This window comes from Oryzias melastigma, linkage group LG9, assembly GCF_002922805.2.
Source record: "Oryzias melastigma strain HK-1 linkage group LG9, ASM292280v2, whole genome shotgun sequence".
NCBI lineage: Eukaryota > Metazoa > Chordata > Actinopteri > Beloniformes > Adrianichthyidae > Oryzias > Oryzias melastigma.
In genome coordinates, this window is record NC_050520.1 from 22,681,611 (window position 1) to 22,708,134 (window position 26,524).

At 38.1% G+C, this 26,524-nt stretch overlaps 4 protein-coding genes across 5 annotated transcripts in view; all 4 read left to right on the forward strand.

The window, feature by feature from the left end:
- gda (guanine deaminase) overlaps nucleotides 1–2,654 on the forward strand; it is a gene marked incomplete in the record, with an annotated part of 10,689 nt that extends 8,035 nt beyond the window's left edge. The window contains 5 exon segments of the mRNA XM_036213694.1: nucleotides 1–51; nucleotides 264–410; nucleotides 1,083–1,201; nucleotides 1,304–1,331; nucleotides 1,430–2,654. Of these exon segments, the coding sequence (XP_036069587.1) occupies nucleotides 1–51; nucleotides 264–410; nucleotides 1,083–1,201; nucleotides 1,304–1,331; nucleotides 1,430–1,506 (422 nt within the window).
- A 1,484-nt stretch (nucleotides 2,655–4,138) lies between these two features.
- On the forward strand, nucleotides 4,139–8,922 carry si:ch211-214j8.12 (uncharacterized protein LOC100000539 homolog). Of its 2 annotated transcripts, XM_024276397.2 has the most exons (5): nucleotides 4,139–4,255; nucleotides 4,663–4,931; nucleotides 5,932–6,098; nucleotides 6,177–7,267; nucleotides 7,544–8,922. In XM_024276397.2, exons 2-5 carry the CDS (start codon nucleotides 4,691–4,693, stop codon nucleotides 7,935–7,937), a joined length of 1,893 nt encoding a protein of 630 aa, XP_024132165.1. In that variant the 5' UTR covers nucleotides 4,139–4,255; nucleotides 4,663–4,690; the 3' UTR covers nucleotides 7,938–8,922. The 2 variants fall into 2 exon arrangements, with proteins under 2 accessions (XP_024132165.1, XP_036069586.1); XM_036213693.1 differs by lacking the exon at nucleotides 4,139–4,255 and having other exon boundaries at nucleotides 4,809–4,939.
- A 479-nt stretch (nucleotides 8,923–9,401) lies between these two features.
- On the forward strand, nucleotides 9,402–15,421 carry entpd4 (ectonucleoside triphosphate diphosphohydrolase 4). The gene is made up of 13 exons (XM_024276054.2): nucleotides 9,402–9,645; nucleotides 9,947–10,047; nucleotides 10,150–10,347; nucleotides 10,423–10,628; nucleotides 10,723–10,873; nucleotides 11,000–11,103; nucleotides 11,335–11,394; nucleotides 11,867–11,997; nucleotides 12,432–12,598; nucleotides 12,688–13,012; nucleotides 13,545–13,630; nucleotides 13,709–13,870; nucleotides 14,368–15,421. Exons 2-13 carry the CDS (start codon nucleotides 10,040–10,042, stop codon nucleotides 14,600–14,602), a joined length of 1,833 nt encoding a protein of 610 aa, XP_024131822.1. The 5' UTR covers nucleotides 9,402–9,645; nucleotides 9,947–10,039; the 3' UTR covers nucleotides 14,603–15,421.
- A 2,057-nt stretch (nucleotides 15,422–17,478) lies between these two features.
- slc25a37 (solute carrier family 25 member 37) lies at nucleotides 17,479–26,206 on the forward strand. The gene is made up of 4 exons (XM_024276317.2): nucleotides 17,479–18,597; nucleotides 22,159–22,387; nucleotides 22,651–22,707; nucleotides 23,898–26,206. Exons 1-4 carry the CDS (start codon nucleotides 18,403–18,405, stop codon nucleotides 24,425–24,427), a joined length of 1,011 nt encoding a protein of 336 aa, XP_024132085.1. The 5' UTR covers nucleotides 17,479–18,402; the 3' UTR covers nucleotides 24,428–26,206.
- Nucleotides 26,207–26,524: the final 318 nt, after the last annotated feature.

Genomic DNA, 26,524 nt, shown 5'->3' on the forward strand with positions numbered 1-26,524 from the left:
TAGATGCTCGCAATGTCCTGAATCACAAAGTGAAACTGGGGCTGGGTACAGGTGAGTGTTTTAATGACCTAATTTGGAGCTAAAGTATATCACTGTGTACTTCTAGATGTGTTTTTTTCTGATATCTCAGCTGTAGGACAGTAGTTAGAGCAGGGATAGCTGGGAAACATGCAGGACAGTTGTTGAACACCATCACTTGATAGGATGTATGAGTTCCTGTCATTGACATTTGAAATTCATTCCTTCATGTGATGGTCCTTCAGATGTGGCAGGCGGCTACTCGTCCTCCATCCTTGATGCTGTGAGGAGAGCTCTAGATGCATCAAAGGTTCTGACGATCCAGAATCCAGAGTATCAGACTCTCACTTTTGAGGAGGTGTTCAGACTGGCCACACTGGGAGGCAGCCAAGGTGGGACAAAACCCAAAACTTTCATTGTGTTTATAAGGTGTTGCATTGATTATATATTTGTCGCTGGAAAGTCAACAGGAATAACTGATACAGTAAACAATAGAGAATGCGTGACTTATTTTTTTGTATTAAATCAAATGTACACATCTTTGTACAAAAACTATATCTACACTTTTACCTTTTTTCCTTAACTGATGTGATGTTAGATGCACACTCCTCTTATCTAACAGAGCATGATTCAAAACTTTTGTTAACTTATTTAGAACTGCTATTTAAAATAAATCTGACAAAAATCTAAAATTTTCAAAAAATATACCATGCCTTATTATGTTTAAGAAAGATTTTTCTTACACAAGTGTAACTACTACAAGTTATTGGAGCTAAAAATTGCCTTTAAAAATGCATTTTATTAGTTCATGTGATTTAGGCTAAATCTGAATTCCTCCCCTACCCCTACATTCAGCCCTCCAAACGGAGAGTTATGGAAAAATAGTGACATTAAAGTGACATTGGAGGGGTGAGGAGCAGCTGGAAGGGTAGGGGAAGAATTCAGATTTCAAAAACTTAGAATTAGATAAATGCAAGCACTCAAAATCCAGATACGATGCAACGTACAGTATTTTAATCAAGACTGATTTGGTCATTTTTTTGTCATGTGTTGTGCATTTCCAGTCCTGTCCCTGGATGACAAAATCGGAAATTTTGAAGTTGGAAAAGATTTCGATGCCCTGAGAGTAAATGTTGCAGCTCGGGGCGGGCCCATTGATTTGGTCCAATGTGAAGCACCAAAGGTTAGTATCTAGGTTTTATCTTAACCTATTTATCCAAAAGCTGACAACAGCACAAACTGCATTTTTTGGTAAAATTATTTTTAATATCATTATGTGTTTCAGATTCTTTTAGAAAAGTTTTTGAATCTGGGTAAGTGTCAATTCTCAGCTTATTTAATTTTTGTTTATTACTAAAAATATACCATTTGACTTATCATTCTCTTATTCCTCTAATTTGCTCTTTGACAGGAGATGATCGGAACATTGTGGAGGTGTTTGTAGCTGGGAGGAAGGTGGTGCCATGTGCAGATCAGACAGTGGAGTGATCTGCCCAGTCTACACATTCCTTTTAATTTTTAATCAGGATAAAAGAAGAAATATTCAGCTTCACATATTCACTTTTTAAAAATAAAGCTACTATTTAGCTTCACACAATATTATATTGTCACTTAAAAATGCAAAGTTTAGGTCACAAAAAATGTAAAATTTGCACAAAAATTAGAAGAAAATTCAACATTCACACAAAAATTTCACTTGAAAACAATAAGAGGCTGTTTTGTGCTAGTCAGACAATCCTATAGTCAGCTGAGGTTGAAGTTAGTCTGATGTTCATGGTGTTTAAAATCACAGTTGCTGGGTTTTGAATTAGGAAAAAACAAGGGACCTATTAAATGTTACACTTATTCATTTATTTTGTTTGTTTTAAGTCAGCCAGAAGTCTGTCTGTGTGCTACGTCTGCATCCTATTCAGACCAATAACACACTGTAGCATTTAAGTTATAAATGCATAGCCCACAAATCAGACTTTTTATTTTAACTTTAAATTATTTTAGCTAATTAACAAGAGACTTGAAATTGTTTTCTATGGTCAAATGACAAAAACTGCAGGGAATGTCCTGATAAAAAGAAATGGTTTGACCATACTTTTTTGCCCTCCTTTATTTTGTATAAAAAATAAACATATTTTCGGAATTATTAAGTCACTCCGGAGTATAAGTCACACCAGCCAAAAAGTGAATACTGTAATAAAGAAGATTATTAATAAGTCACACCCCTGGAAAAACTATGCAAAAAAGATATGACTTGTACTCCGAAAAATATGGCACGTGTTTATTAGAGCTTCATTTTTTAAGGAAACACTCCATGTATGGCTAGCAGTTTGACATGGAAGGAACGATAAACTATTTCATGCTTACTTTTCTGATAACATTTATTCTAAGAAAGTTGTTGTTGAAAGCTGGTTGTAATAAATGTATTAGCACAAAATCTGTAATTGAATAGCTGAAAAACTTGAAAAAATGTGACCAATGTAATGTAGATATATCCATTTAGTTTGTCTTTCTGTATTTGTTTTAATAAATAATTGGGACAGAGAATATTGAACTATCAGTGTGAAATGTTCAATGTAAAAATGTACTGATTTTTGGATTCTTTGAGCACTTAATACATCATTTAAATAAAGAATATCACACAACGTTTCCGTTTTTTTTTTTGTTTTTTTTTTTTTTTAGTTCTGAAGGTGTGTTTGTTCATCTGAATTAAACTTTATGGCATATAGCTTTTTTTACAGTAAAATCTGCATGTGAGTAACACAAAATGATAGTTGTTTTTGGAAGGAACTGTAAAAATGTACAATTTGCATGAAACAAACTTTGTTTTTTTGACATAATCTGACTAGATTACCTGTCAGGAACCACATATTGAAGACCCAAAAGACACTCAGTTTAATATTAAGAACTTTAAATGTGTATAAACCTATACATGAACAAACAGTTCAAAAAGAGAGACTCAAAAAGGGCAGTTAGATAAACTGAGGATGAATAACTAATGAATACAGCTGTAGATAATCAACAAATCAAACCTGAAAGCAGAACATAACATGACTCAAGAAAACATTACTTCAAACAATCTGACCTCAATCTTCACAATACAATGAGTTGTTTTTTAACACTTGAGAACACACAGGCTCAATTCTGGTCCCAAGAAAATTGTTCTTGAATTCTGCTGGGTTCAGATTCACAGGTCTGCTAAACGCAGGCGATGTTTCAAATAGAAACCTGAAATTTCTAACTTCCTGTTTGAATAAACTGGGTCGGATCCAAAGTCAATTACTCTGTTAAAGTTTGCATTATCAAAACAAATCTTTTCGCTTTACTTGCTTCTTTTACTTTATCTATGATAGATTTCATTCTCATAATGTTATATTTCAATGGGTTTTGTTGTATCGCCCTTTATATAACAGTACTGTCTTGTGAGATCAATTCCACAAACACAAGACAGGTTAGGGGAAGGGTGATCATGTATACTGTTAAATTAATTTTTAACTTTCTGTTGATGACTGTGAAGCTGAGGCACCTGAGATCAAGGATAAAAAAAAAGTTTTTGTTTCTCTTTCAAACTGGTGTTCCATTTGAAAGGAACCTGCATGAAGCGACAGAGCAGAATATGTGGGTTTCTTCCATGGAAATGTTATCAAATCCCTTTATCCGCTGCCAGACAGTTCATATTTCATATAAATATTTTAATAAACATAAAAGTCTTTAAGTTTTGTAATGTGTTTATTGAAGATTATCAGGATTATACACTATTTCTATTACACATACATCATCTTGTTTTATGCAAAAAAAATCACACAATTGTTTAATTAGTCTGTTGGATTTTACTACATAGCTTGTGTGTGTTTTTTGGTATAAACACATTACAGAAATAATAACTAAAAACATTGTGATCCAGGTATCTTTTATGCACATGGGCTTAATAGTCCCTACTTTTGGTCTGTCAGGATAGTTCCACGTCTTTATTTATGAGGTTTGCAAACTTATAGCACACCCCTGTATTTTCAACTCGATTAGTACGCTTTTGATACCCTTATTTATATGTTACTACTTTCCCAGCCACTGTGCATAGCTAAAGAAGACTTCCTGGAAGACTAAACTCAGGGGTTAGAGCAACAGGTTATTCATCAATCTCGTTCAGGAAGTGGCGCGTGGGAGTTTCTTCAACAGGAAGAGCGAGACACCTTGTTGTTTTTACCCCTACTGGAGCGTTAACTTCCAGCGCTGTTAGATCTGGAGGGTATGCTTTTTTGTGACACTAAATACGCATATCATTTACTTCTGTCGAATTATAAGGGGAACTTACGTGCGCTTTCACTTTAGCCACAATAGCTTTCGTTTTCTTCCACGAAACTTTACCCACCGCGGTCACTCGACGGCAAAGTTGTCAACTACTGACACCTAGCGGTAGACTGTGAGAAGGCCTTACACAGTCACTGCACAGGAGAGGACTTTTGATGGCCTCTTACTGTTATCTATTTCTATCACTTTTCATGTGTGTAAAATTCATTCGTTTAAGAAAACTTTTTTTGTCAAGCTTTTATTATTCCTCAATATATCAGTGGATACAGATTTTCTCCTGATATGCTTTATAGTACATTCCAGACAATGTCTTGAATTTTAAATGTTCTTTGTGCTGTCCTGCAGGTTTAATGTTTTCAGAAAAGCAGCAGCCATGCCTCTGTTCAGGACTGCGAACGAGCGCGTTTTAAGAAAACCTCGACCCCGGCAATGGAGGCTGAGAAATCCACAAGACGAAAGAAACTGGAGGACACATGAAGGCGTTCCGTCTCTGACACGTCTGTGTTTAATAAGCCTGGCTGACAACATGAAGGCGCTGTGGGAGAAAGACTACGCCGACAACTACCTGGATCACTATTGCTTCAGATACATCATGGGACCTTTCATCTCGCTTCGTGAGTGTGTGAGGATTTAAAGACTTACTCTAGTGGTAATTTGTTGTGGTATTTTCCCATGTAGGAGGATATATTTCTAAAGAAAATTATGCTTACAATTTTATTTTTGAATAACTCTTTATTAACATTGTGAATCAAGAGCACCAGTATTGTTATGTTGGGGCTGTGAGATAGCGGAAGACCATGTAAACAGAGAGCTCTCAGCAACGGGGAGAGGAAGGGGGGGTGGGGTTGCTCTGTGTCAATGGTCCCGCCCACTACTGAGAGGCGAATTTCTGATAACTCACTGCCGCTCTGCAGAAATTATGGTCTAGAAAACGGCAAGACCACTAGGAATGTTTTAAAAACAGATCAAACAATGATCAGAATAGATCTCTTCCATATCATGACATCATCCAAGAGCCGGCTTCGGGTTTATGTCTGCGTTTCTCCCACGAAAACAAAGCAGAATCCAAATTTTTCCCCAACCCCTTCAATTGAAGGGGCATTTGAAGGGAAAGGGGTGTCGAAATAGTTTTTTTTAAGGGTAGAGTGAAGTGATTTCGGGTTCTGTATCCCTGCACCGCACTGATTTGCAGAGGAGAAATGCATTATCTCATGTGGGTGTGCTGTGAAGCACAGAAGTTTACATTAAAATGTTTTTTTTTTCAGTACATTTTTAAAGTTATAAAACCGATGTTGTTATGTATTTCTGAGTGCTAGCAACTCCGTGCTAGCGTAGCTGACTGGCGACTATTGATGATGTCATCGAGTGGGAGTAACGTCCGAATTCGATGACAGAAATTTTCCATATCTCTCCGTTTTGAGGGCTAAATGTAGGGGTCATTTCCCATGAGGAATTAACATTATAAAACACTTAAAAACTCAAAAAAGGCACTTAATAGAAAAACATGGGCTTCGAATAGACATTCTTAACTACAACCTTCCATTTGTAATTGCATTTACTCAATCCTTTTATTCTTACACTTCATGTCCTTTTCCATGTCTTCTGCCGTTGTAGCCGGCGACCTTGTGGAGGATCTGATGTGGCTGCTGTGTTGTAGAAAGAAGCTGTCCCGGGCAGCGCTCCACCTCCTGCTGGTCCCTCAGCTCAAGAGCCTGTCACTGGTCACTTGTCCTAGTCTGGTCACCCCTTCCTTATGTGTCCACATTGCTTCCCGCTGCTGGGTAGGACAGATAACTCTAAATACTGTGCAAGGCTGTCTCCTCTTAAATGACATGATCAGTGTTTTTTCTTACTGTTAGGCTCTGTGGAGTCTGGATGTGTCTGGAGCTCAGCAGCTACATTCTAAGTTCCTCTGTGAAACCCTCCGGAGTCTTCCTGCTTTGCGCTCGCTCTCCCTGGCCGGCACACCCTGCGACAGCAGCGTCATCCGGACGATCGTCCGCCACTGCATCTCCCTGCGACACTTAGATGTGTCTCGCTGTCATCTGCTTTCCCCAGACTCCCTCCTGCCCCTCGGAGGTGCAGCTTTCATTCCGTCCTCTCAGTCCCCGTCTGCCCCCTCCTCATCGTCTCCTCCGGCCCTCGCCAGTCTGCTGGCAATGGACATCGGCTTTGGGGAGCAGGCAATGGCAGCAGCTTATCTCCTTCTGGCTTTGCCCCGGTTGGAGAGGGTGGCCTTGGATGAGCTCGGACAGGCTTGCTCTCTCATCCAACGCAGAGAGTTCTGGAAGGCTGATGAGTTCGCTGACAGGTTAGGAGTTCCCAGGCTGGAGGAGGTGTGGCGGGAGAGGATGCAAAGGAGGCCTGGGAGAAAGAGATGGGAAGCTGATGGAGAAGATGAGATTCAGGGGGAGGAGATGATGTTGTGGAATGCCTCTGAAAGTGAGGAAGAGGAGGTTGCAGAGTTCTGTAATGTTCAAGATGAAGCAGGTGTTTCATCGCAGTCAGACCTGATCCTGAACCTGCGGGACATCAAGGGGGTCAGCTATGACTGTCTGGACAGTTTAACCCGCTTATGTCCAAATGTCCACTCCATCTCTTTGAACACTGCCGTGGACGGTGACGTCCGCCAGGTGTCCAGGTTTGCTTCAAACATCCGGACGTGGTCGAACCAACTGCAGACTCTTTCCGTCCACTATCCGGGCCCTTTGGTGGATCTCCTCCCAGCCTTACAAGTGGCAGGTTCCTCTCTGACCTCCCTGACCTTGGAGGGGGTGAAAACGAGCCCAGAGACTCCTCTACTGGAGCTGATCAAAAGCTGCCCAAAGCTCAGAGACCTGAACATCTCTGCTGACCCTCCTAGAACGCTGGGGGATTATGGACAAATACTTGATCCACTGGATCATCCGAATCTCCCTCAGCTGACAAACCTCTGCTCTCTCAGTCTCAGGTAAGTCGGGATTGATTGGACAGATCAGGAAAAAACTTCGATTTGGTTGAGGTTGAAAAGTTTGGGGAAAAATATGATTCAGGAATCAATCTTTTAGTGTTTTAATCAAATCTTTGTGCTCTTTATGTCTCTAATTATGTCTTTAAATTCCTCATTCATTAAAGCAGTTATTGAAACTGAACTGCAGAATTGCAGTGATATAAAAATAAACAGCCTGACTCAGACAAATTGGTGTTTCAGAACTGATCCTCATCTTATCCGTGTCTCCCCCTACAGCTTCTCCTACGATCACAGCCAGATGAAGCCTTACATGTTCTGGTCGTCCCTCATTAACGTGCTAAGATGTCTCCTGATTGGCTCTCCATCACTGGAGAGGCTCTCCTTCGTCTCGTTGCCGTGCATTCTGAACGCCATGCTGCTGGATGTGCTGATTGCAGGGATCTATGGCAGGCGTCGTGTCAGAGCTGCCGCCAGCTGTAGCCCCGCGCCACTGCAACGGCTGCGGCACCTTGACCTTCGGCGAACAGATGTGGCAATGTTAACTGTTAAAATGATAATGCAGCGCAGCAGGGAGCTCAGGTATGTGGACCTGAGCTACTGCTGGAATATCAGCAAGCAGGAGTGCATGGATCTGAAGAGGTCGGATAGAGTTGAGATTATCTGGGAGTAGCGATGTAAATAAACCTCAGGCTTCAGGGGCTCCAGTGTTTACCTACGATATAGATGCAGTTTTGGAACTTATTAATAACTCCAGTTAGGGATTGTTCAACCATTTTATAATGTGTATATTTTCACTCTACACTTAAAAGGCCTTAAAAGAACTCAAATTGACAGTTTAAATAATTGCAGAAGCTAATCGCATATTTTTTTTATTATTATTTGGTAGGAATTTGCCACCATGCACCAAACAAAGACGAGCTGATTTTGCTCATCTTTTTTTTTACAAACTCCTGACGTATCCACATTTGGAATAAAAACAGTAATTAAATGCTGTTTAAAGTATCCTCTTTTGATCTATTTTAAATGTTTCCAGTGGTCTTTTCATTATTATGGCTGGGTATCAGCAATAATTTCCAGATTTGATTAGATTCATGATTTTTGTCTGTTCAATTTTGATTTTTGCACATATTTCCCACATTTAAACATTTGCTTTCACCCTTCCTGTTTTTCAAAAGCTTTCTATCCTCTCTAATCTCTGAGGTTCTTGTGAAAGAAGGGTAACGTCACCAGAAAATTATGTATATATATATATATATTTTTTTTTTTTTGGCAGAAAAGGAAACGGATAAAGATCAATCTCTAGTTTTATGGATCGATTGTTTGTTTACTGGACTCAGATTGATTCAGATCTATCAATTCTATTCTTTAACCCTGGTGCTCCAGTGTTTAAGATCTTTGAGTTTCTGTCATTTTTTATTGTCATTTACCCAATGTTTATGTTTACAGAGAACATATTAATTTGTGTCCTTTTGTTTATTTTTTTGTAGAAACGTGACTGTTTCAGTTTTATTACTTTTAATACTGTATTGGAATGCATTTGCATTTAAAACAATGTAAAAATTGACTCATAAGTCTAATAAAAAGGTTGGATTATGTAAATTCTGCAGCATTTATGATCGACCAAGGGCAACCTGCAATAAACAAGACCAAAAATATATGATCTTGATTGTCTTTATTCTCTGATTAATCAGTGTGTAAAAAGCCTCTTTCAAGAGTTTTGGTACCTGGAAATAAGAACAAAGATCAGTAGGTTTCAAGTCTTAAAACATGACTCACGTTATCAGGTAGAGAACACTGTGACATTTTACATGTTTCATATCTGAAAAACACTGAAATGATATTTGAAAAACACAGAGTACTCTTTACGTCTTGATCATAGACTGATATTAGTGCATAACTCCAGCCAATAGGGGGCAGTAGTTAATCTTACTTCTAGCTATACCACTGTTAACTGTAAAAGAAGTGGGGAGGAAGTTCACCTTTTTCAGGCGATTGGTGTTATCCACCGATTTCTTCCGATTAATATTTTCGATTCTTCCATTCCTAATATAAATATTAAGGGTGGACAATATTTAATTTAAATATGTAATTGGTTGCCTTGTTTTTGGCTAGTTTTAGGAAAGGACGGTCGTAAAATTAACATGTTGTAACTGTCAGAACATCACAAACGAAACATTACCACAATGGACGGGCGGTGCTACATCATCTATGTTGGCGGAATACCGGTGTACGCGGATCTTAAAATCGAGCGCAAAATCAGCTCGGTAACACGTCACTCGCCGGAGCTTTTTTTTTGCTAAACATCAGTTAGCCAACAGTGAGCATCCCCTGCACAAAGATGTCTCTTTTCTTGGAAAAGTGGAGGGTTTCTTCTTTTTGTAAGTATATGTTTAGAATAATATATTAATTATGCGCAGACTTAGCTGCGGCTTTGTTGTTGTTATTTTAAATATGCTTAACTTTGTGTATAAAATGTGAACAGGTACGTCGTTTACGCTGAGTTTCCTGTTTCATGTTTTAATCTCTACATATTATGCTGTAACTATTAGCATTAAGTCATATCGTGTGTTTTCTCTATTTTGAACACTTTACACATATATATTGTAACGTTAGGCTCATTCCATCCCGATGCGGAAATAACACATATCCAACAATTCACCTTTTCCCCTCCATCAATAGACCTTAATGAAAACTGACCAGCAGAGGATGGAGCCCACTGTCCTTCCTTCAGCAGACTGACACATCCAGCAGGTAGACGGCGCCTGCTGCATCATGGGAAGGTATGCAGGTTGGATGCAGTCAGCCCGTGTAGTTTAATTTGCATACGTGTCTGTGACATTCCAGCCATGTCCCTGTCTGAGCTCTGTTCTATGTGTTCACAGGATCAGCTTCTCCTGCCTCTTCCCGGCCTCTTGGCATTTTAGTTTGTCGCCCCAGCTTCTCCCTCGGATTCTGATTCCTTCCTTCAGACAGCTGATCTTCATCAGCCTGGTCTTCTGCCTCATAGGACTGCTGTACCTGGTACTGGTCATTGGAAAAGGTCATGTCAGCTGGATCGCACGGGAAAACCACTTCCATAGGTACTCCTAGTCACTAGGAAGTGGAAGATTTATATGTTGTTTTTTGAAGCTCAGTTTCTGTCTGCTGTTCTATAGGCACCTTGCGAGGGTCACAGATGTGGATGTGACAGATACAAGCAACCCAAACCTGAACTATGGTCTGGTGGTGGACTGTGGGAGCAGCGGCTCCAGGGTGTTCGTGTACTGCTGGCCTCGGCACAACGGCAACCCGCACGAACTGCTGGACATTCGCCAAATGCGGGATCAACATCGTAAGCCAGTGGTCATGAAGATCAAACCTGGTAAGATTTAGTAAAGCACAAATTACATTTCTGTTCAAAGATGTCAAATTTACAGTCTAATTCAAATATGTGACACCTTTTTTCCACTTTTCAGGCATCTCAGAATTGGCTAAAACACCAGAGAAGGCCAGTGATTACATCTACCCACTTTTAAGTTTTGCAGCTCAACATATTCCCAAAAACAAGCACCAGGAAACACCCTTGTATATCTTGTGCACAGCTGGAATGAGAGTCTTGCCAGAAAGGTAAAGAACTCCATGAGAAAGATGTTCAAATTTGTCATTCAAAGCAGAAGATTTAAGCAGTTCAGTAGCAGTCATTGAGAAAAGTAAATTGGTTTCTTATGATCTCTCTGTGCTTTCCTTACAAAGCCAACAAGAAGCCATTCTTGAGGATCTACGCACAGATATCCCAGTCCACTTCAAATTCCTGTTCTCTGATTCCCACGTAGAAGTGATTTCTGGAAAACAAGAAGGTGAATAAACATAAAATGAAGAGTAACTGAGGATAGTATTTCCTATCAAAGTGTAGTAAAGTTTCAGTTTAACTCTAAAAGCATGTTCAATACAGTACAAAAGCCTAAACTCAGGGTTTTATGCTCATGGAAGCTTTAGGTTCATTGCTAAATTAAACTCTTTAATATTTTTTGGCAGAATTTTTTTTAAGTGTGTTATGATTCTTTGTATTTATATATTACATGTTTTAGGTGTCTATGCATGGATTGGAATAAACTTTGTGCTTGGAAGGTTCAATCATGGGGACAATGGTAAGCATTCACAAAAATGTATTAACTCTAAAATAATTTAGTTAACAACACATTTTCAATACCTTATTAATCAATCTTTTCAAACAATGTTTTATATTTTATTTATTACAACTGAACAACGTTGAGTTGTTGTGAATAAAACTTGACTTTAATGTCATGTTGCATGCTCTGCAAACTGTAAATTAAAGAGGCGCCGTAAAAACAGTTTAATAGAAAAACTTCCCATCAACATTTCTGACCAATCACTTATATTTGCCCCCTCTAGGCATTCTGGGTAGTGTATTCTTGTCACGTTGTCTAATTTTTTTTGTTATTTAGGGCATATTATATAAACGTTTTTCAGTTTATTGATTTTGCGCTGTATATTCTGGGGCATCTTATGGTCTTTAAAATCAGGTACTTTAAAAAATCGGATTGTAAATACATTTCCAATCACACAGCTCATATTTTTTTTGTGCTTTTAATGGTAAAGGTGGGGAAGCTGAAGTGGAGGTTCATGTCCCAAGTAGCGATCAGCAGGACACACTGAGGAGAAAAAGGACTGCTGGTGTTCTGGACATGGGAGGTGTCTCCACACAGATTGCCTATGAAGTGCCCAAAACTGTAAGCTTTGTCTCCCCACAGCAGGTCATTATCCAAAACAATTCTGTTTCCGTGCCTGTCTTTAAGTTTTGTCACTTACGCTCTGCTCTCCGTCCTCCCTCCCTCCAAACTTTTGTCTTTCCCTTGTTAAACGTGTTCACACCATTTTGTCCTGTGGAGACGATCGACTTATCCAGTCATCTCTGTGGGGGCAGACTGTAAGCCTGCTGCATGACTCCATAGCAGGACTCTGACCACCAAAAATAATTAATGTCGAGCATCTTTGTTTTTGTCAGAGATTCATATTCAGTTTCAGTCAGGGGGTGTGATTGTCTTTTCCCCTAATCTTAAGATATCCATAAAATTATTATTATTATTTTTTGATAACTGTATCAATAATGTTTGTTTTTGTGCAAATGTTCAGGCCAAAAGACTGATGTGTGTTTGGATCACAGGAAGAAGTTGCCAAGAACTTACTGGCAGAGTTCAACCTGGGATGCGACGCACACCGCACTGAGCACGTTTACCGTGTTTACGTGTCCACCTTCCTGGGCTTTGGAGGAAACGCAGCGCGCCAAAGATACGAAGAAAACCTCATCCAAAAAACCGTCATCCGAAACAAGTGAGGTCCTCGGCCTGGTGCTTTTGCTGAATTTGAACCTGTTAGAAATTTCCAGGTTGCTATAGATCTCTGCTTTTTGTTTGGAGCAGGCTTTTGGGCGAGCACGTCGGTGAGACGGCGGAGTCTCCGCTGCTTGATCCTTGTCTTCCCACCGACCTGGAGGATCAGATTGGAACATCCACAGAGAGGCTGTATCTACGAGGCACGGGAGACTTTGACCAGTGCAGACAGATCCTCCAGCCCTTCCTCAACCGCACCAACGACACTCAGAGCTCCCTCAACGGCGTCTACCAGCCGGCTATCGACTACAGCAACAGCCAGTTCTACGGCTTCTCTGAGTTCTATTACTGTACAGAAGACGTGCTGCGCATGGGTGGGGATTATAATGCTTCCAAATATGCAGCGGCTGCCAAGGTAAATGTTTTACATAAGAATGTTTGTCACTCTCTGACTTTCTAACTGTGTTTGTTTAATTCTACTTAAAGATTCACTCCAGTGAGAATCGTCTTTTTGCTTTTTTTGAGTTTTGTTTTTTTTTTTTTTAGTTGGCACAAAGCAACCCCGCCCCCTTTCCCCTCCTTATAGCTGAGGTTCACCGTTACACCCCCAACATAATATTACAGGTGCAGACAAGGAAAATAAAGAAGTAAATGGAGCCATTTACAACCAGATGCATCAGAATAAGACGGTGCAGGGAGCTAGTGGCTCACCCTGTGAACTTACTGTCACAAATCCACACTTTTTCAAACCACAGTTTTTCGCCTGCTCCTCATTGACAATGATTTGAATAAAGAAATACTCAGAAATACAATTTTAAGCTTAATAAGAACAAGAACATGTTAAAAAAAAAAAGATTTTATCTGTGTGTTATTAAATAAGGCATCTGTTCAAACTTAAAACAGTTTAAGCTTTGGACACTCCTAATGCTGTTTTCCAACATTTACAGGGTTATTGTGCTACCAAGTGGAAGACACTGCAGGAGCGCTTCGATTCTGGCTTGTACGCGTCACATGCAGACTATCACAGGCTAAAGTAAGTCCTCATCAAATCAACTCTGAAACAAACCTATCACTGAGTAACAAGTGTTTTTTTTTTCCTCCGTGTCTGCAGGTATCAATGCTTCAAGTCTGCTTGGATGTATGAGGTTTTCCACTCAGGTTTCTCTTTTCCAACAAACTACAAGAACCTGAAAACAGCTTTGTTGGTTTATGAAAAGGAGGTTCAGTGGACTCTTGGGGCAATACTTTACAGAACACGGTTTTTGCCTCTAAGGTAAAAGTTTTGGGTTTTTTTTTTTCTACTTTGAAGTAGTTTTAACTTTTAAAAATAATCCCCCAAAAATATAGTCTATTAATATTTTCTTGATAGAGAACAAGGGGAAGATTGAAACTGAAGATTGTCTGATAACAGGAATGATTTTGAGATTAACAGAAACAAAAGGGTTTTGTCTGGTATCAATTTCATAGATATATCTTGTGATAGACTCAATAAAAAATACATTGGAAGGAATCGCATGTTAAATGTAAATCAGTTTGTATGTTGAGTTTTTTCTTAATTCAGTTTGCAGTTGAATGAACGTAGTATATGTCAGAAAAAGCTGAAAATCTTTTAGTTATATGCACTAATCCACCCACCTGTGTGGCCGCATGTGCCGCTTTTTTATATTAATTCAAATATGGCAGAAATTAACCATCTTAGATAATTTTTAATAATATTGTAACAGTTTTTCCCAAATAAATATCTGCTGTTTTTGTCGTTTCCTATTCCAGAGACATCCAACAAGAGAGTCTTAAAGGAACACATTCCCACTGGCGTCACAGCTTCTCCTTCGTCAACAATCATTACTTATTCCTTGCTTGTTTCTTCATTGTTTTGCTTTCTATCATCCTGTACTTACTGCGCCTGCGCCGCATCCACCGGCTGGCAGTGAAGCGCTACACTCCCTCCTCTGTGCCGTGGTTGGAAGAAGGCCTCGTCACGCCGATGCTTCCCATCACCCTCTGAGAGCTGTAGTCAGTAGGACATTGTTCTGGGCTTTCTGAAGCCAAGTTTCAGTCGTCTTCTTTGAGGTTTCTGCACTCCACAATGTGTGTTGACAATGGAATCAATATTGACAAAACTGTGGAAATTCTTTTTTTTAATCAATTTTTAATTTACAGTACAATATACTTTGTGAAAAACAGCTTTCCTATAAATGTATTTATTTATAGACCATATGGTACTTTTTTATTATTGTTTGACTCATTTCCCAACTAAATATCAGAAGTGAAATTTCACATAGTTACTCAAATACATCATATTTACACATTTATTTTGATGTTTTGTTTGGGATATTTGCCTTTCTTTATGCCTTTTCATATGAATGATTCTTTAGACACCAATACACAGCATAAGAAGCACTTGCTGTTTTTGAAGAAACCTTAAATGCAGTATGACTTGTGTTTGAAGCACTTTGCAAATGCATTCAAGCTGGATGGAATGTTTTATGTTCTGTGTGCACGTTTGTCTGTTTTGCCCGTTTGTGGTGCAAGATGAGAGCCTGTAAAGCTACACTATAGTGCAATACACATCTTGTCACTGTCTCAAAGTTCTTTTATACTTGTCTGCCTTTCAGCCAAGAGAATCTCTCCTTTGGTCCTGCTGAGAATGTTGGATCTGTCCAACTAAGTTTGGAATTGTCGCATTTTATTTAAGTTGGGCTTTTGTTTTGAAAGTTGTCATATCACTGCTGTGAGGAGAGTGTAAATGAAAGCACATGACTTTATAAAATTATAAATTATGCTTCAAATATAAATGTGAAATAAATATTACAATGGCTTAAAATGTTGTGGGTAACTTCAGCTCGATTGGTGTAAAAGGTGCTGAATTACAGTAGTTTTTATCTCAATTGAGTGAATCTGGAGGTTTGTCCCTTTAGTTTAAAAGTAGCATGAATGTGGGATAAATTCATAGTATTTTAAAGAATTTACAAGAAGAAATATTTAAGACCAAGTAAAACTTTTATCACAAATGTATTGATTTCTGAGGGAAAATGATAAATTGTAAGGACAAAAAAGTACACATGAAGAATGTAGGATATTGTAGGTTAGCATCCTAGATTAGCATGTTAATGCTAGCAAAATGATATATTGAAGGTACAGCACTTTTGTGGAAGTGTATCATGGAAAGGAAAAAGAAATTTGATTGCTTAAAAGTAGCTTTTAATGGTGAGGGCACTTACACAGAACTAGCATCAAACAATCAATCTAAACTATGCATATTTAAGAATAAGAAATTAAATATTGAATGTAGCAAACATGCCTTACAAATTTCATTTCTCAAATAGCATTGCAAAATTGTGTTGTTTCAGTCAAGATTTACTTATAGACTAAAGAAAATGTGTAAACTTGTAAGCATGGCAGTGGAACAATCATGGTTAAGCCTTTTTTTTTGGAGTAGCTTCAACGTTTGAGGGTTTCAGGTTGTGTTTATATTCCGTCAGTGCACTAAATAGCGTATTTTGTAGTGCTGTCCGAATCTACAATTTCAAATCGTATAGTGCCCTAGAATTTTCCTACAAGTCTCTGTGCATTGCTGCTCATTAGATTGGCGAATATAGACCCAAAAGCATTGCTTTGAACAATCTCTTTAATTTTTTTCCAAACCATCCATTGTTTTTATCATCAGAACACAATGGATTCATAATTAGTCTTTGTAAAATGCTCGTACTTAATAGGTTTTTATTTAATGAAACCTGTGACATAATTTTTGCCATTAAAAATGAAAAGAAAGTGGGCATGAATTTCTTTTCAAATCTGTGGTACTAAACACTTTCATGCTATAGTTTTAGTAGTCTCGGTGTAGGGAGGAGATTCGGACATTGCCTCAGTTCACGTCAAAATAGTGAGAACTTTGCCTTTTGATCTTTGTCACTCAGACTTTGACTAAACGGTTCAAAAACATTAACTTTCTTCTTTTACAGTCTTTAGTTAATGCCTTATGAGGTCTGGGTCAAAGTTTTACTCCTATTCCCACTTTCCATTTACATGGAGGTCAGAAACAGCTTACTTTAGAATCCAGGTTCATAAAACGGAGATTTTTATCTTTAACATTCTGTTCTTAATGGAGAAAAAATACAACAAGAAAAAACTGTAACAGAAAGTAATACAAGTTCTTATTTATTTATTAATTTTTATCCTTTTATCAGTTACTCTCCTCAAAATTTACATTTAGCGAAAACATTTAGAACAGGTTTCTTGAGTTTTTGTGGAATATCGTTTTCTGATTTCATGTTTTCACCATGGTAAATGTCAGTGATCAGGAAGAAGGAAGTGGCTATGAAGAATTTGTCTTTGGACTTTAAGGAACTGGTTTGAGGAAACGTTTGGCCTCAGAGCAGAAATTTAAAACAGTATTTCCAGAATTAAAATGTATTCTAAGGTGTACATACCACGGTCATGTTCACTATTGGTCTCAGTTTCTTCATTAAGTTTAATAATCCGTATTGGGGCAAAACAGCTCAAATAAAAAGGAAGCTTTTTAGGTTTGTCCGTCTTCAAAACTGCAGAGTCATTGGTGCCACAGCCCTTTGCCAACACCCACACTGATCGTGCCGAGTGCTTTGTATGGAGAGCTTATGTTACAATACTTCAAGCCAAACTTGTTCCTGAAAAAACAGATTCATATTTGCCTTATGTGCTCTTTTATGCAATCAGGTATGGAGAAAAAAAATCATAAACGTGACAAAACATTTTCTGTTAACAAAAATTAAACAATAGATATGCTCAAATAGTAAAAATGTTGTGACCCCAAGACAGCTCATAAAAAGATTAAAAAACACATGACTGAAAATGTGCAAAAGGCACACCACAAAGTAGAATAACAATTATGTTAATTTGAAAATAAAACAAATAGGTTGTGCAATGGGAATGAAAGAGCCATTTGTTTGATAGGAGACCCTGCCCCTGACTCCAGGCTATTTCATATGACTGTTCTCGTGACTTAGAAGTATGGAGTCATAGATCATTTAAATTGAACTGCTTGCTGGTGATCGGTTTGGATGACATAGGTTACACGGAATTTACTATGCATGCTTCTTAATCACTTCAAATATAAGTCTTTTTTTTAATAAAAATCTGTGTGACATATTACTATCAATATCATTAATGTAATTAATTTAATGTAGATAATTATATATGAATGTATACTTAGAAGGTCAATTGGGGACCAAATGCACTAAAACCCATTGCTTTGCTGTAATGTAATAGCTGTCATTTTGAGTTTTATCATTTAAACTTTATATCATAAAAAGGCTTTAATAACGGTTTTAGATAATCCTGTGATAAAGTATTTGTATTTTTTTTGTTTTGTTTATTTGTTTGCTTCTTTTCACCTACTTAGTGTGAATAACTCACACATCTGAGTACTGTGACTAAAAACAGTGTTTTTCTTGTTGTACTAATGAAAAGATAGCACCTGATAGTAAAGCCACACCTGCTTATCTACCCTCGCAGCCCTGGGAGATTGCGTTTTTAGTCGAGCCCATTCAAAACCCGTGGATGAATAAACTTCTAACAGCGAGGGTTTGAAGCACAGGACTGATCCATCACGGCAACTTTTCATTGGCTGATCAACTCAAGAGCCCGCCTACTTCCTCTCTATTCTGAAATCCTATTGGTTCCTGTCTGAAGAGCCGCTCCTCCAATCGTTAGCGTCACAGCAACGCTTGACTCCTGGTAGGCAGCGATGATGTTGTGGTTATCCATGCTGCCGAGACCTCCGAATGTTTCCCCGTGAAGAAGCCCATCAATGAGAGCCCGCGACGCATGGAGTTGAGGTCGGACCGTGGGGTGGCAACTCTGGAGATGTCGCAGGTCAAAAGCAAAAACGACGATACTTTTGATGGCGACGGGGACTACGAGAGTTTGCCTCCCGACGTCTCTGTGACGACCCACATGACAGCAGGAGCGGTAGCAGGCATACTGGAGCACACGGTGATGTACCCCGTGGACTCTGTCAAGGTAACGCGCTCACAGGGACCACAATGCTTTTTCATAGGAGGTTTTCTGGAACGGCTCATTCAACAGCAGGTCTAAAGCGAGCCGTTCCATTCAGAAAAGGCGCTCTAGCTAGCTAGTGTTAGCTACAAATGTTCAGACTTTAGTTAGCTTTCGTGTTAGCTCATCTCAGCTCAGACTGAACTAACAAGTTGGACAAGCTAGCAAAGTTAATTGGAGTAAATTTATGGTTTTCTTCCCCAAACTGAGAAAGTTTGACGTGTTTGTTCGTCATTTTGACATTTTGAAACTTTGCTAACTCGAGAAGCGTTTAAAACGTCCAGCGCAATGAACGAGAAAAGAACATATTACAACAAAGTTAGGTTTTTCCCACGACTTCCTCTTCCACTTCAACTTATTTAGTGTTTTAATTTACTATATTTTCACAAATTGTGTATACATTGTCTACAGGGAAGGTCAAGTTCACCTTTAGTTTTGTTGACTGCCTGTCAAGTAAATACCAAGCCTATTTTTTTCCAAGTTCAACCACAAACAGTTAAGGAATGATTAAAAAAAATCTACTAATGAGATGCTAAACTTAAGTGTTTGTTCAAGAGTCACTTAATGACTGTAAATACTCCAACAAAATTCCTCTCATCATAGATGTAAACAATTAATGTATGGAGTTACCTTTAATTACCGCCAGACCTGTATGAAAAATTATTGTTTTTAAGATGTTCAGATTTCATGTGTCGGATACATATTAGGCATGTAACAATTAATTGATTTCTGCTCTTACAATCCAATCAGATCGATCTGTCTGTGGAAAAATCTACAAGACCTTAATATACCATAAAAAATGTTTCAAAATGAAATAAATCAATAATTGAATTGATATTGGAAAATATAATTTGGATTGAGATATGATAGGTTTATTTTACTATAACGTAAAAACAATGAAGTGCCATCACAGTGACAATGCACTTGTGATTGGAGCAAAAAATGAGCCGTCATTATAGTCTAATGTTTTAAAACAATTTTGAATGTTGCGTGTGACCATACAGTGTGGTATAAAGTTCCGTCTTTATTATTTTGATATGGGCAGAACTTTAAGAAACTAAAATGTAAATGGATTTTCCTTTAATTCTTGTTTACTTATTTGTGTATCTTTTAGTTTATGATCAGTGATGAGTGAGTGAGATGCTCCAATGTTTGTTTGTGGATTTTTCATATTTAAGTAATTTTTAAAAATAGCTAATATAGCAGCTTTTGAAAGTGCAGACAAACCCACACTGGGAAATGCAAAAAAATACTTTTTAGAGGCAATTTCTTGTCAAATGTCATTATTTATGAGCATATTTTTATTTTTGAAAAAAACTGCTGACAGAATTAATTTAAAATACATGTTTAATTTAATGCCTGATATACAATATTCATGCAGGATTTCTGCGATGGATTTGTAGTATTGTTACAAGTTGTGTAAAACCCCTATAGACATGTTGTTTCCCAAATTAGGAAACTCATTTATCACTTTGAGAAAGTAAAAATACATTTTTGCTAATTTAATCTTACACTAATTTTCTTTTTAGTTTTTCTAAATGAAAGTAGCTCCACCCCTTTAGCTTATAAAACTCCCCAATGTTTTATAGCAGACCATTTCAGTACAGTTCTGTCAGATTTGTTGGGTTTTCCTTCACTCCACACACTTCATTTTTAGCACCCTGCTCTTTATTACCCAAACTTGTGTTGCCATTTCCTCTTCAGGTTTTCAACCTTTCAGACGACTATAATCATTTTAAATTGAGTTAGGCTCAACCCCATTGAACATTTGATCTTCTTTTGTCTCAACTTGCAGTTACAGTGTCTTTATGTACAGCTGGATTAGGAAGCTTTTAGGAATTGTAGTTTTTGTTCTTGTAAAACAAAAAAAATGATTTAAATTTTACAGCACACGAGAAAGTGGAAGTTATTCTTAATTGTTCAGGAAAAAGTTTATTTCCAAATTTAGGGAGTAGCCTGTGTGAATGAGAGGAGGGGTTTCTTATCAGTGTTGTGCACAGTTGGAATCCGCCTTATGCAGTGGAGGGTGTGTAAATCCACTCCTTCCTCTCTTGATTGATTAGTAAACTGTCAAAGAGCAAAGACTCACACATTTCAAAAGATGAAGATACAATCTGCGTTCAAGTCAAAACCAAGTATACATTTTTGTTATGGTAGGAGTTACCACATATTTAATTCAATTTCTGATCATAACCCCATAAAATATGGATTATTAAACTGATTTCAATGCAATGGTCGTTTTAAAATGATTCACTTCTTTATTTTGCTTAATTATTACTTAATTAATAATTTGACAAAGTCATGAATGGAAAGCAACAGTTTGAAGAATGAAATTCATATATATAGAAAGAATATTATATTCTTTGATTTGATTTGAAACAGGCTTAACAAGGTTTTTGGTTGTTCTAAGTCTTCAGTTTTCAGAAGAATAGATTTAATGAATAATACATTAATCCTTTCTATTCACTCAACTTTATTTATTCTTTAGTTTGTTTCTGCAGTAAATATAACAGTCTTGTACTAGTTCTATATGTATTACCCCACACTTTTACGCAATAACTCAGATAAGACAAAATAAGTCAACAAAACAACGTTCTCTTTGTTTTATCAAATAAAAAGCACTTAACGTTATTCCGCATAAAAATATTTTTGTACACTTTTAGTTTTAACATATGGTTGATAAGGTATTAACCCAAGAAATCTATTATTTTTACAGCACTTAACATTTATGGTAGCCTAAAACTCTTAGTTTTAAAGTTTGATCTGTGCTTCAGATAAACAATATATGTTTTATAAGTGTAACATTTTATCGCTGTTTTGTCTTATTTCATAAGAATTTTGGTCATAGTTGTTATATGAATATCCTCTAGCTCTTATACGTTTACAGAAAGATTTTCAGATGAAAGTTTGTGCGGGTTATTGCCCGATAATTCATCTTATAACAAGAAAATTCCATTTTTATTTAATGGTTCTTCTCTAATGTGTACAAATACATTTGAATATTGTGACTTCTAGGACCCCGAGGCTCAGGCCAGCTTCAGAAAACCTCCTGCCAATAGCTCCGTGCCCTCGGGTTCCCAATTCTGTGTCCAGCGGAAATGTCACGGATATTTTATTGTCCAACCAAAGGAAGGAAACGAAGGCAAACCTGCTGTGGAAGATAGAGTTGGTCCATCTCCTGAGCTGGTCCCAAAATTTCCCCATAAATAATAACATGCTTTGTGCTGGACAGACAACTTGGCATGACCGAATAAACCAAAGAGCTGCCAGGGCGTCCCACACCGAGCCTTGGAGACGCACATCACACGTCACGATATGAAAGAACAAAATGGCAACGGGGCTTTGATGGCTCCTCATAAAACTGAGATTAAACACAAAAAAACTGCTAAATGAATGAATGTAAAAGTAGCAACAACTAACCACGGTCATGCTCTAACAAGAACTTTATTGTGAAGTGAATTTTTAAGCAAATGCTTGAAATCATAAGAAATGTGAGCTTGAATGTTTCTATTTGTGTGTTTTCAGACTAGGATGCAGAGCCTGCAGCCTGACCCAAACGCTCAGTACAAGGGCGTGTACGAAGCTCTGAAAAGGATCGTCCGCACAGAAGGGATCTTCAGACCCCTGAGAGGCCTCAACATCACCATGTTGGGAGCCGGGCCTGCCCACGCTCTCTACTTCGCCTGCTATGAGCGGGCGAAGCGATCGCTCAGCAACGTCATCCAGAATGGAGGAAACAGCCACATAGCCAACGGTACGAGAACTTCGCTCTCAGCTTAACGTAAACTACCCTGAACTCGGAGAACTGCAAGTGTTTGTACAGAAATACTGAAAATGAGAATATCCCCATTGTTTATTAAACATAACAATTCCTGTTTGGAACTTGTAATTGTTACTCAGTATGTTTATATTTTAGAGAAGAAACAAGTTATTAATTCAAATAAAATCTCATCACTGTGACTTTGTTATTTTTAAAAAAGGAAATATATTAAAAAAAAAACTGCCTTTTTTTAACAGGTGTGGCAGGTAGTGTGGCCACAGTTCTCCACGATGCCATCATGAATCCAGCTGAAGGTAAGAACATGTATAAAAGAATCTAAATTTAGAATTACGTTTCTGAGTATTTCTTTATTCAAATTGTGATGAATCTGGAGCAGACGAATAAATGCTGTTTGAAAAAGCTGGCCTATGTGACGGAAACTGAAATTGGCAGAACAAAGTCTCTCTTCTCAGCTTCATTCTGATTTATCCACTTGCAGACAACTAGATCCATTAATGTGTTAATTTTCCTCGACTGAGACATCTGGTTCAAATGAACTCCTGGGACTCTGCACAAACTGTCCTAGAAAACAACCAGATTTTGGCTTAAAAAAAAGCCATAATCATAATTAAAATACCTCAAGGAATGATTTTACAACAGCTCAAAAGATTATCAGAGAGGGACAAAAGATTAACAATTTAAAAGTATTGTCCTGTTAGCTACAGATGTCACTGCTTTGGATAAATCTGCACCTAGCTACCCCACATCAAAGCATTTTTTTCTAGTTTATTAAAAAATGAACTTAATTTTTATATTTTATATTTGACAAAAATGCAGATAAGGCAGCTAATAATGTTTTGAATCACTTAATCTTTATTTAGCAGTTCAAAATTCTATTTTCTTGTTAAATTGTACAGTCTTAATCAAAAACTGTTTTAATGTCCTGCTTCACTTACGGTAATTATTTTTATTTTAAAAGTGATTAATTACCAAGGAAAATGTAAAGGTGTGTATGCATACAATCATTCATAAATCTCCTAAAAAATATCACAACACTCATCATAACCATTGACTGTACATAAGAGCTGGACTCGTTGGCTCCTCCCTCTTGCATTCCAAACAGGAAGTACCTGCTAACTCCAACAAGTCAGCTTCCCATATACTTTCATTGATGAATAAACAGCTATTACTCTGTCATTATAGAAGTAAGACTACAAGTAAGAACAGATTCGCTCAAGTGTGATTCAATCAACTTCAAACAAGCTGATTGGTGAGAGTGGTTACCATAGAAACACTGACTCCGAAAAATATACTGATATATACTCAAACCAATATGGTGATGGCTGGATCGCAAAAAATGGTTGAAGCTGGAAGTAAAGTCTTTTGTATGGATGACATCACACTCTCTTGATCCAGTTCTCTTATACAGTCAGTGATCATAACACATGCATGTTTGTTTTCATCATCATGGCGTTAAATGTGTGCGTGTTCTTCTGTTCTGCAGTGGTGAAGCAGAGGATGCAAATGTACAACTCTCCATATAAAGGACTTTGGGACTGCGTTCAAACCGTGACGCGCAGCGAAGGCGTCGGAGCCTTCTACCGCAGCTACAGCACGCAGCTCACCATGAACATTCCCTTCCAGGCCGTTCACTTCATCACCTATGAACTGATGCAGGAGCAGCTCAACCCTCACCGGCATTACAACCCCAGCAGCCACATTCTGTCGGGAGCAGCCGCCGGCGCCGTCTCGGCTGCCGTGACCACTCCACTAGACGTTTGTAAAACCCTGCTGAACACGCAGGAAAACGTGGCTCTGAACTCCATGAACATCAGCGGCCACTTGTCAGGGATGGTCAACGCCTTCAGGACAGTGTACCGCCTCGGGGGTCTGGCAGCCTTCTTTAAGGGGGTCCAGGCGCGGGTTATATACCAGATGCCCTCGACCGCCATTGCCTGGTCAGTGTACGAGTTTTTCAAATATTTCCTGACGAAGCAGCAGCTCGAGCAGGAGGCCAGATCGGGGTCAGCGTAATGGAAAGTGGGTCGGAGCTGCGCGTGCCAAGACTAATGAAAGGGACTTCCAGCCTGAAGCTGTGCAAGATAAGTCCTTTTTCCCACAAGGCAGCGAGTCAGGGAATGCTGCTCTCCATGTGTTATCCAAATCCGTGTCTTGTTTCGCCACAAAGATGCAAAGAAATTACGATTCTTAAGGAAGAATGGGATCTTGTTCTATTCCTTCCAAAATGACAAGATCCACAACTTTAAGCTCTTCTACATGTGAATGAAGTTGTTACAAAGATGTTTATATTTAGACATATCTGAACTTTTTATTTATTTTGCTGAAGATTGTTTTTTTTTGGGGGGGTGGGGGGGGCGTGAAAGAAACTCAGTGTTTGTTTTTAACTTTTTTTTTTTTTCTGTGCTCACGGAAAGCATACTGCAAGTCATTTCCATTTGTCTTCTGATAGGGACGCCTCCGTTTTCCAAGTGCCTCACGAGAATCAAACACTCCTGATCTTCATTTTGCTTTTCTCAACATAAGTGATAAGTTTTTGATTGGATTAAGTCGCTCTACATTTATTTTTAATAATTAACTAACCAATTTGATGCTGTGTTCTTTTCTTCAGACGTTCTCTTTGCTCTAAATTGAGTTTCATCATTTGTCTTTATCCTAGAAAACGTCTTCACTGAGTTCTGTGTTGACCGTAGCGGTCCAGCTTTATTTTTTGTTGTTTTTTGATTTATTACTCAGTAGTACAGCACTAAAAAGCTCTTGAATCACGCACAATAGCGGTCGGATTTAAAACCTCTTGTATTGACAAAAGTACTTTTTTTCTTTGCTGACTATTCTATAGAAATCTCTTAAAGGAGGTCCTGCTTTGCTTTGTGCAAAAGCAGTCTCAAAGGCTCTGGATTTGATTAAAAATGTACGTAAAATGTTTGGTAAAGACTGACTTTGGAAACAAAGTGTCTGGAAACCAGAACAGAGATCACCGTCCCCACTTTTGCGGCGAGAACTCCCTCAGATTTGACTCTCACATCCTGTTGTAGTTGCACATTTCCCGTGTGCTCTCTGCTCTCTCCAGCCTATTGTCTATGCTTTGATCCACAGTCAGGAAATGTCGCCAGATCCTGATGTAATCCAGAAATTTGTTATTAATTATAGAGGGACCATCTTGTTTTTCTCTGGCCTGACAGTTCTGGAAACGTGTTCAGCCAGGCAAATATCGACAAACCAAAGACTTCATTCTATGCATTTCCGAATCTCGATTGAAGCTTGCTTTTGCTGCGAGCGCCGCTGCCACACGCACAAACACAGATCATGTTCATGTTCATTAGAACTACAAACTTGAAGTTCTCCTCGTTTTGAGTTTGTGAAGTTTTCGAAGCAAAAGCAGCTCAAAGCGGAGGTCATCCGTTTCCATGAATGTCTTCGGAAGGTTTTCCTCCTGGAACCATGTGACCCGGCTTTTTGTTTACTGATGTGAAGTTTGGATTCTATGAAAACGTGCTCGACATGGCTTCAAATAAAAAAAACCTCATGATGCATTTATGCCAACTTCAATGTAAAAAGCAGCTTGACGGGCATAGATGGAGGGCCGTCGTATTTTAAGTGAAATCTGCTCAATTTCTGTTGTTTTTGTTAGAAACAATTCTATTTTTTTATGTGATGACAGAGTCATATAAAACAAAATGAAATCCTGTTTGACAGTTACGGCATTGAACTCATTCCTTTTCGGTGTTCATAGAAAGCTGATTGTTTCCTATTTAATACCACATTAATGAGGTTGATGCTCCAAACAGAGTGGGGTTGAAAAAGTGCTGGTATGGTAAATTTCATGATGTGAGTGATTGAAGTGGGAGTTGGACTGATTTTTACTGATTTGATATGTATAGAACAGGAACAGATTTTACAAATCAAATGATTTATTGTGATAATGCTGCTACAGTATGTAACACTGGAGCTAAAATAAAAAAGAAGAAGAGAATTACTTGTGTTTTGATGTTGATGAATATATTTGTGCTTTCTCATATTTTTAATTATATAAATAAAAATAAGATGGATATTGGTTTTAAACCATTTTGAGCTTCTGCTTTAATTTAAGAAACTGAAGTGTGAAAAACATAT

Coding starts and splice junctions, on each gene's coding strand:
- si:ch211-214j8.12 (XM_024276397.2), top strand. CDS start 4,691: ATGCCTCTGTTCAGGACTGCGAACGAGCGCGTTTTAAGAAAACCTCGA. Junction 4,932..5,931: donor GGGACCTTTCATCTCGCTTC/GTGAGTGTGTGA, acceptor CTGCCGTTGTAG/CCGGCGACCTTGTGGAGGAT. Junction 6,099..6,176: donor ACATTGCTTCCCGCTGCTGG/GTAGGACAGATA, acceptor TCTTACTGTTAG/GCTCTGTGGAGTCTGGATGT.
- entpd4 (XM_024276054.2), top strand. Junction 11,104..11,334: donor GATTTCTGGAAAACAAGAAG/GTGAATAAACAT, acceptor TACATGTTTTAG/GTGTCTATGCATGGATTGGA. Junction 11,998..12,431: donor CCTATGAAGTGCCCAAAACT/GTAAGCTTTGTC, acceptor TTTGGATCACAG/GAAGAAGTTGCCAAGAACTT.
- slc25a37 (XM_024276317.2), top strand. CDS start 18,403: ATGGAGTTGAGGTCGGACCGTGGGGTGGCAACTCTGGAGATGTCGCAG. Junction 18,598..22,158: donor ACCCCGTGGACTCTGTCAAG/GTAACGCGCTCA, acceptor GTGTGTTTTCAG/ACTAGGATGCAGAGCCTGCA. Junction 22,388..22,650: donor AAACAGCCACATAGCCAACG/GTACGAGAACTT, acceptor TTTTTTTAACAG/GTGTGGCAGGTAGTGTGGCC.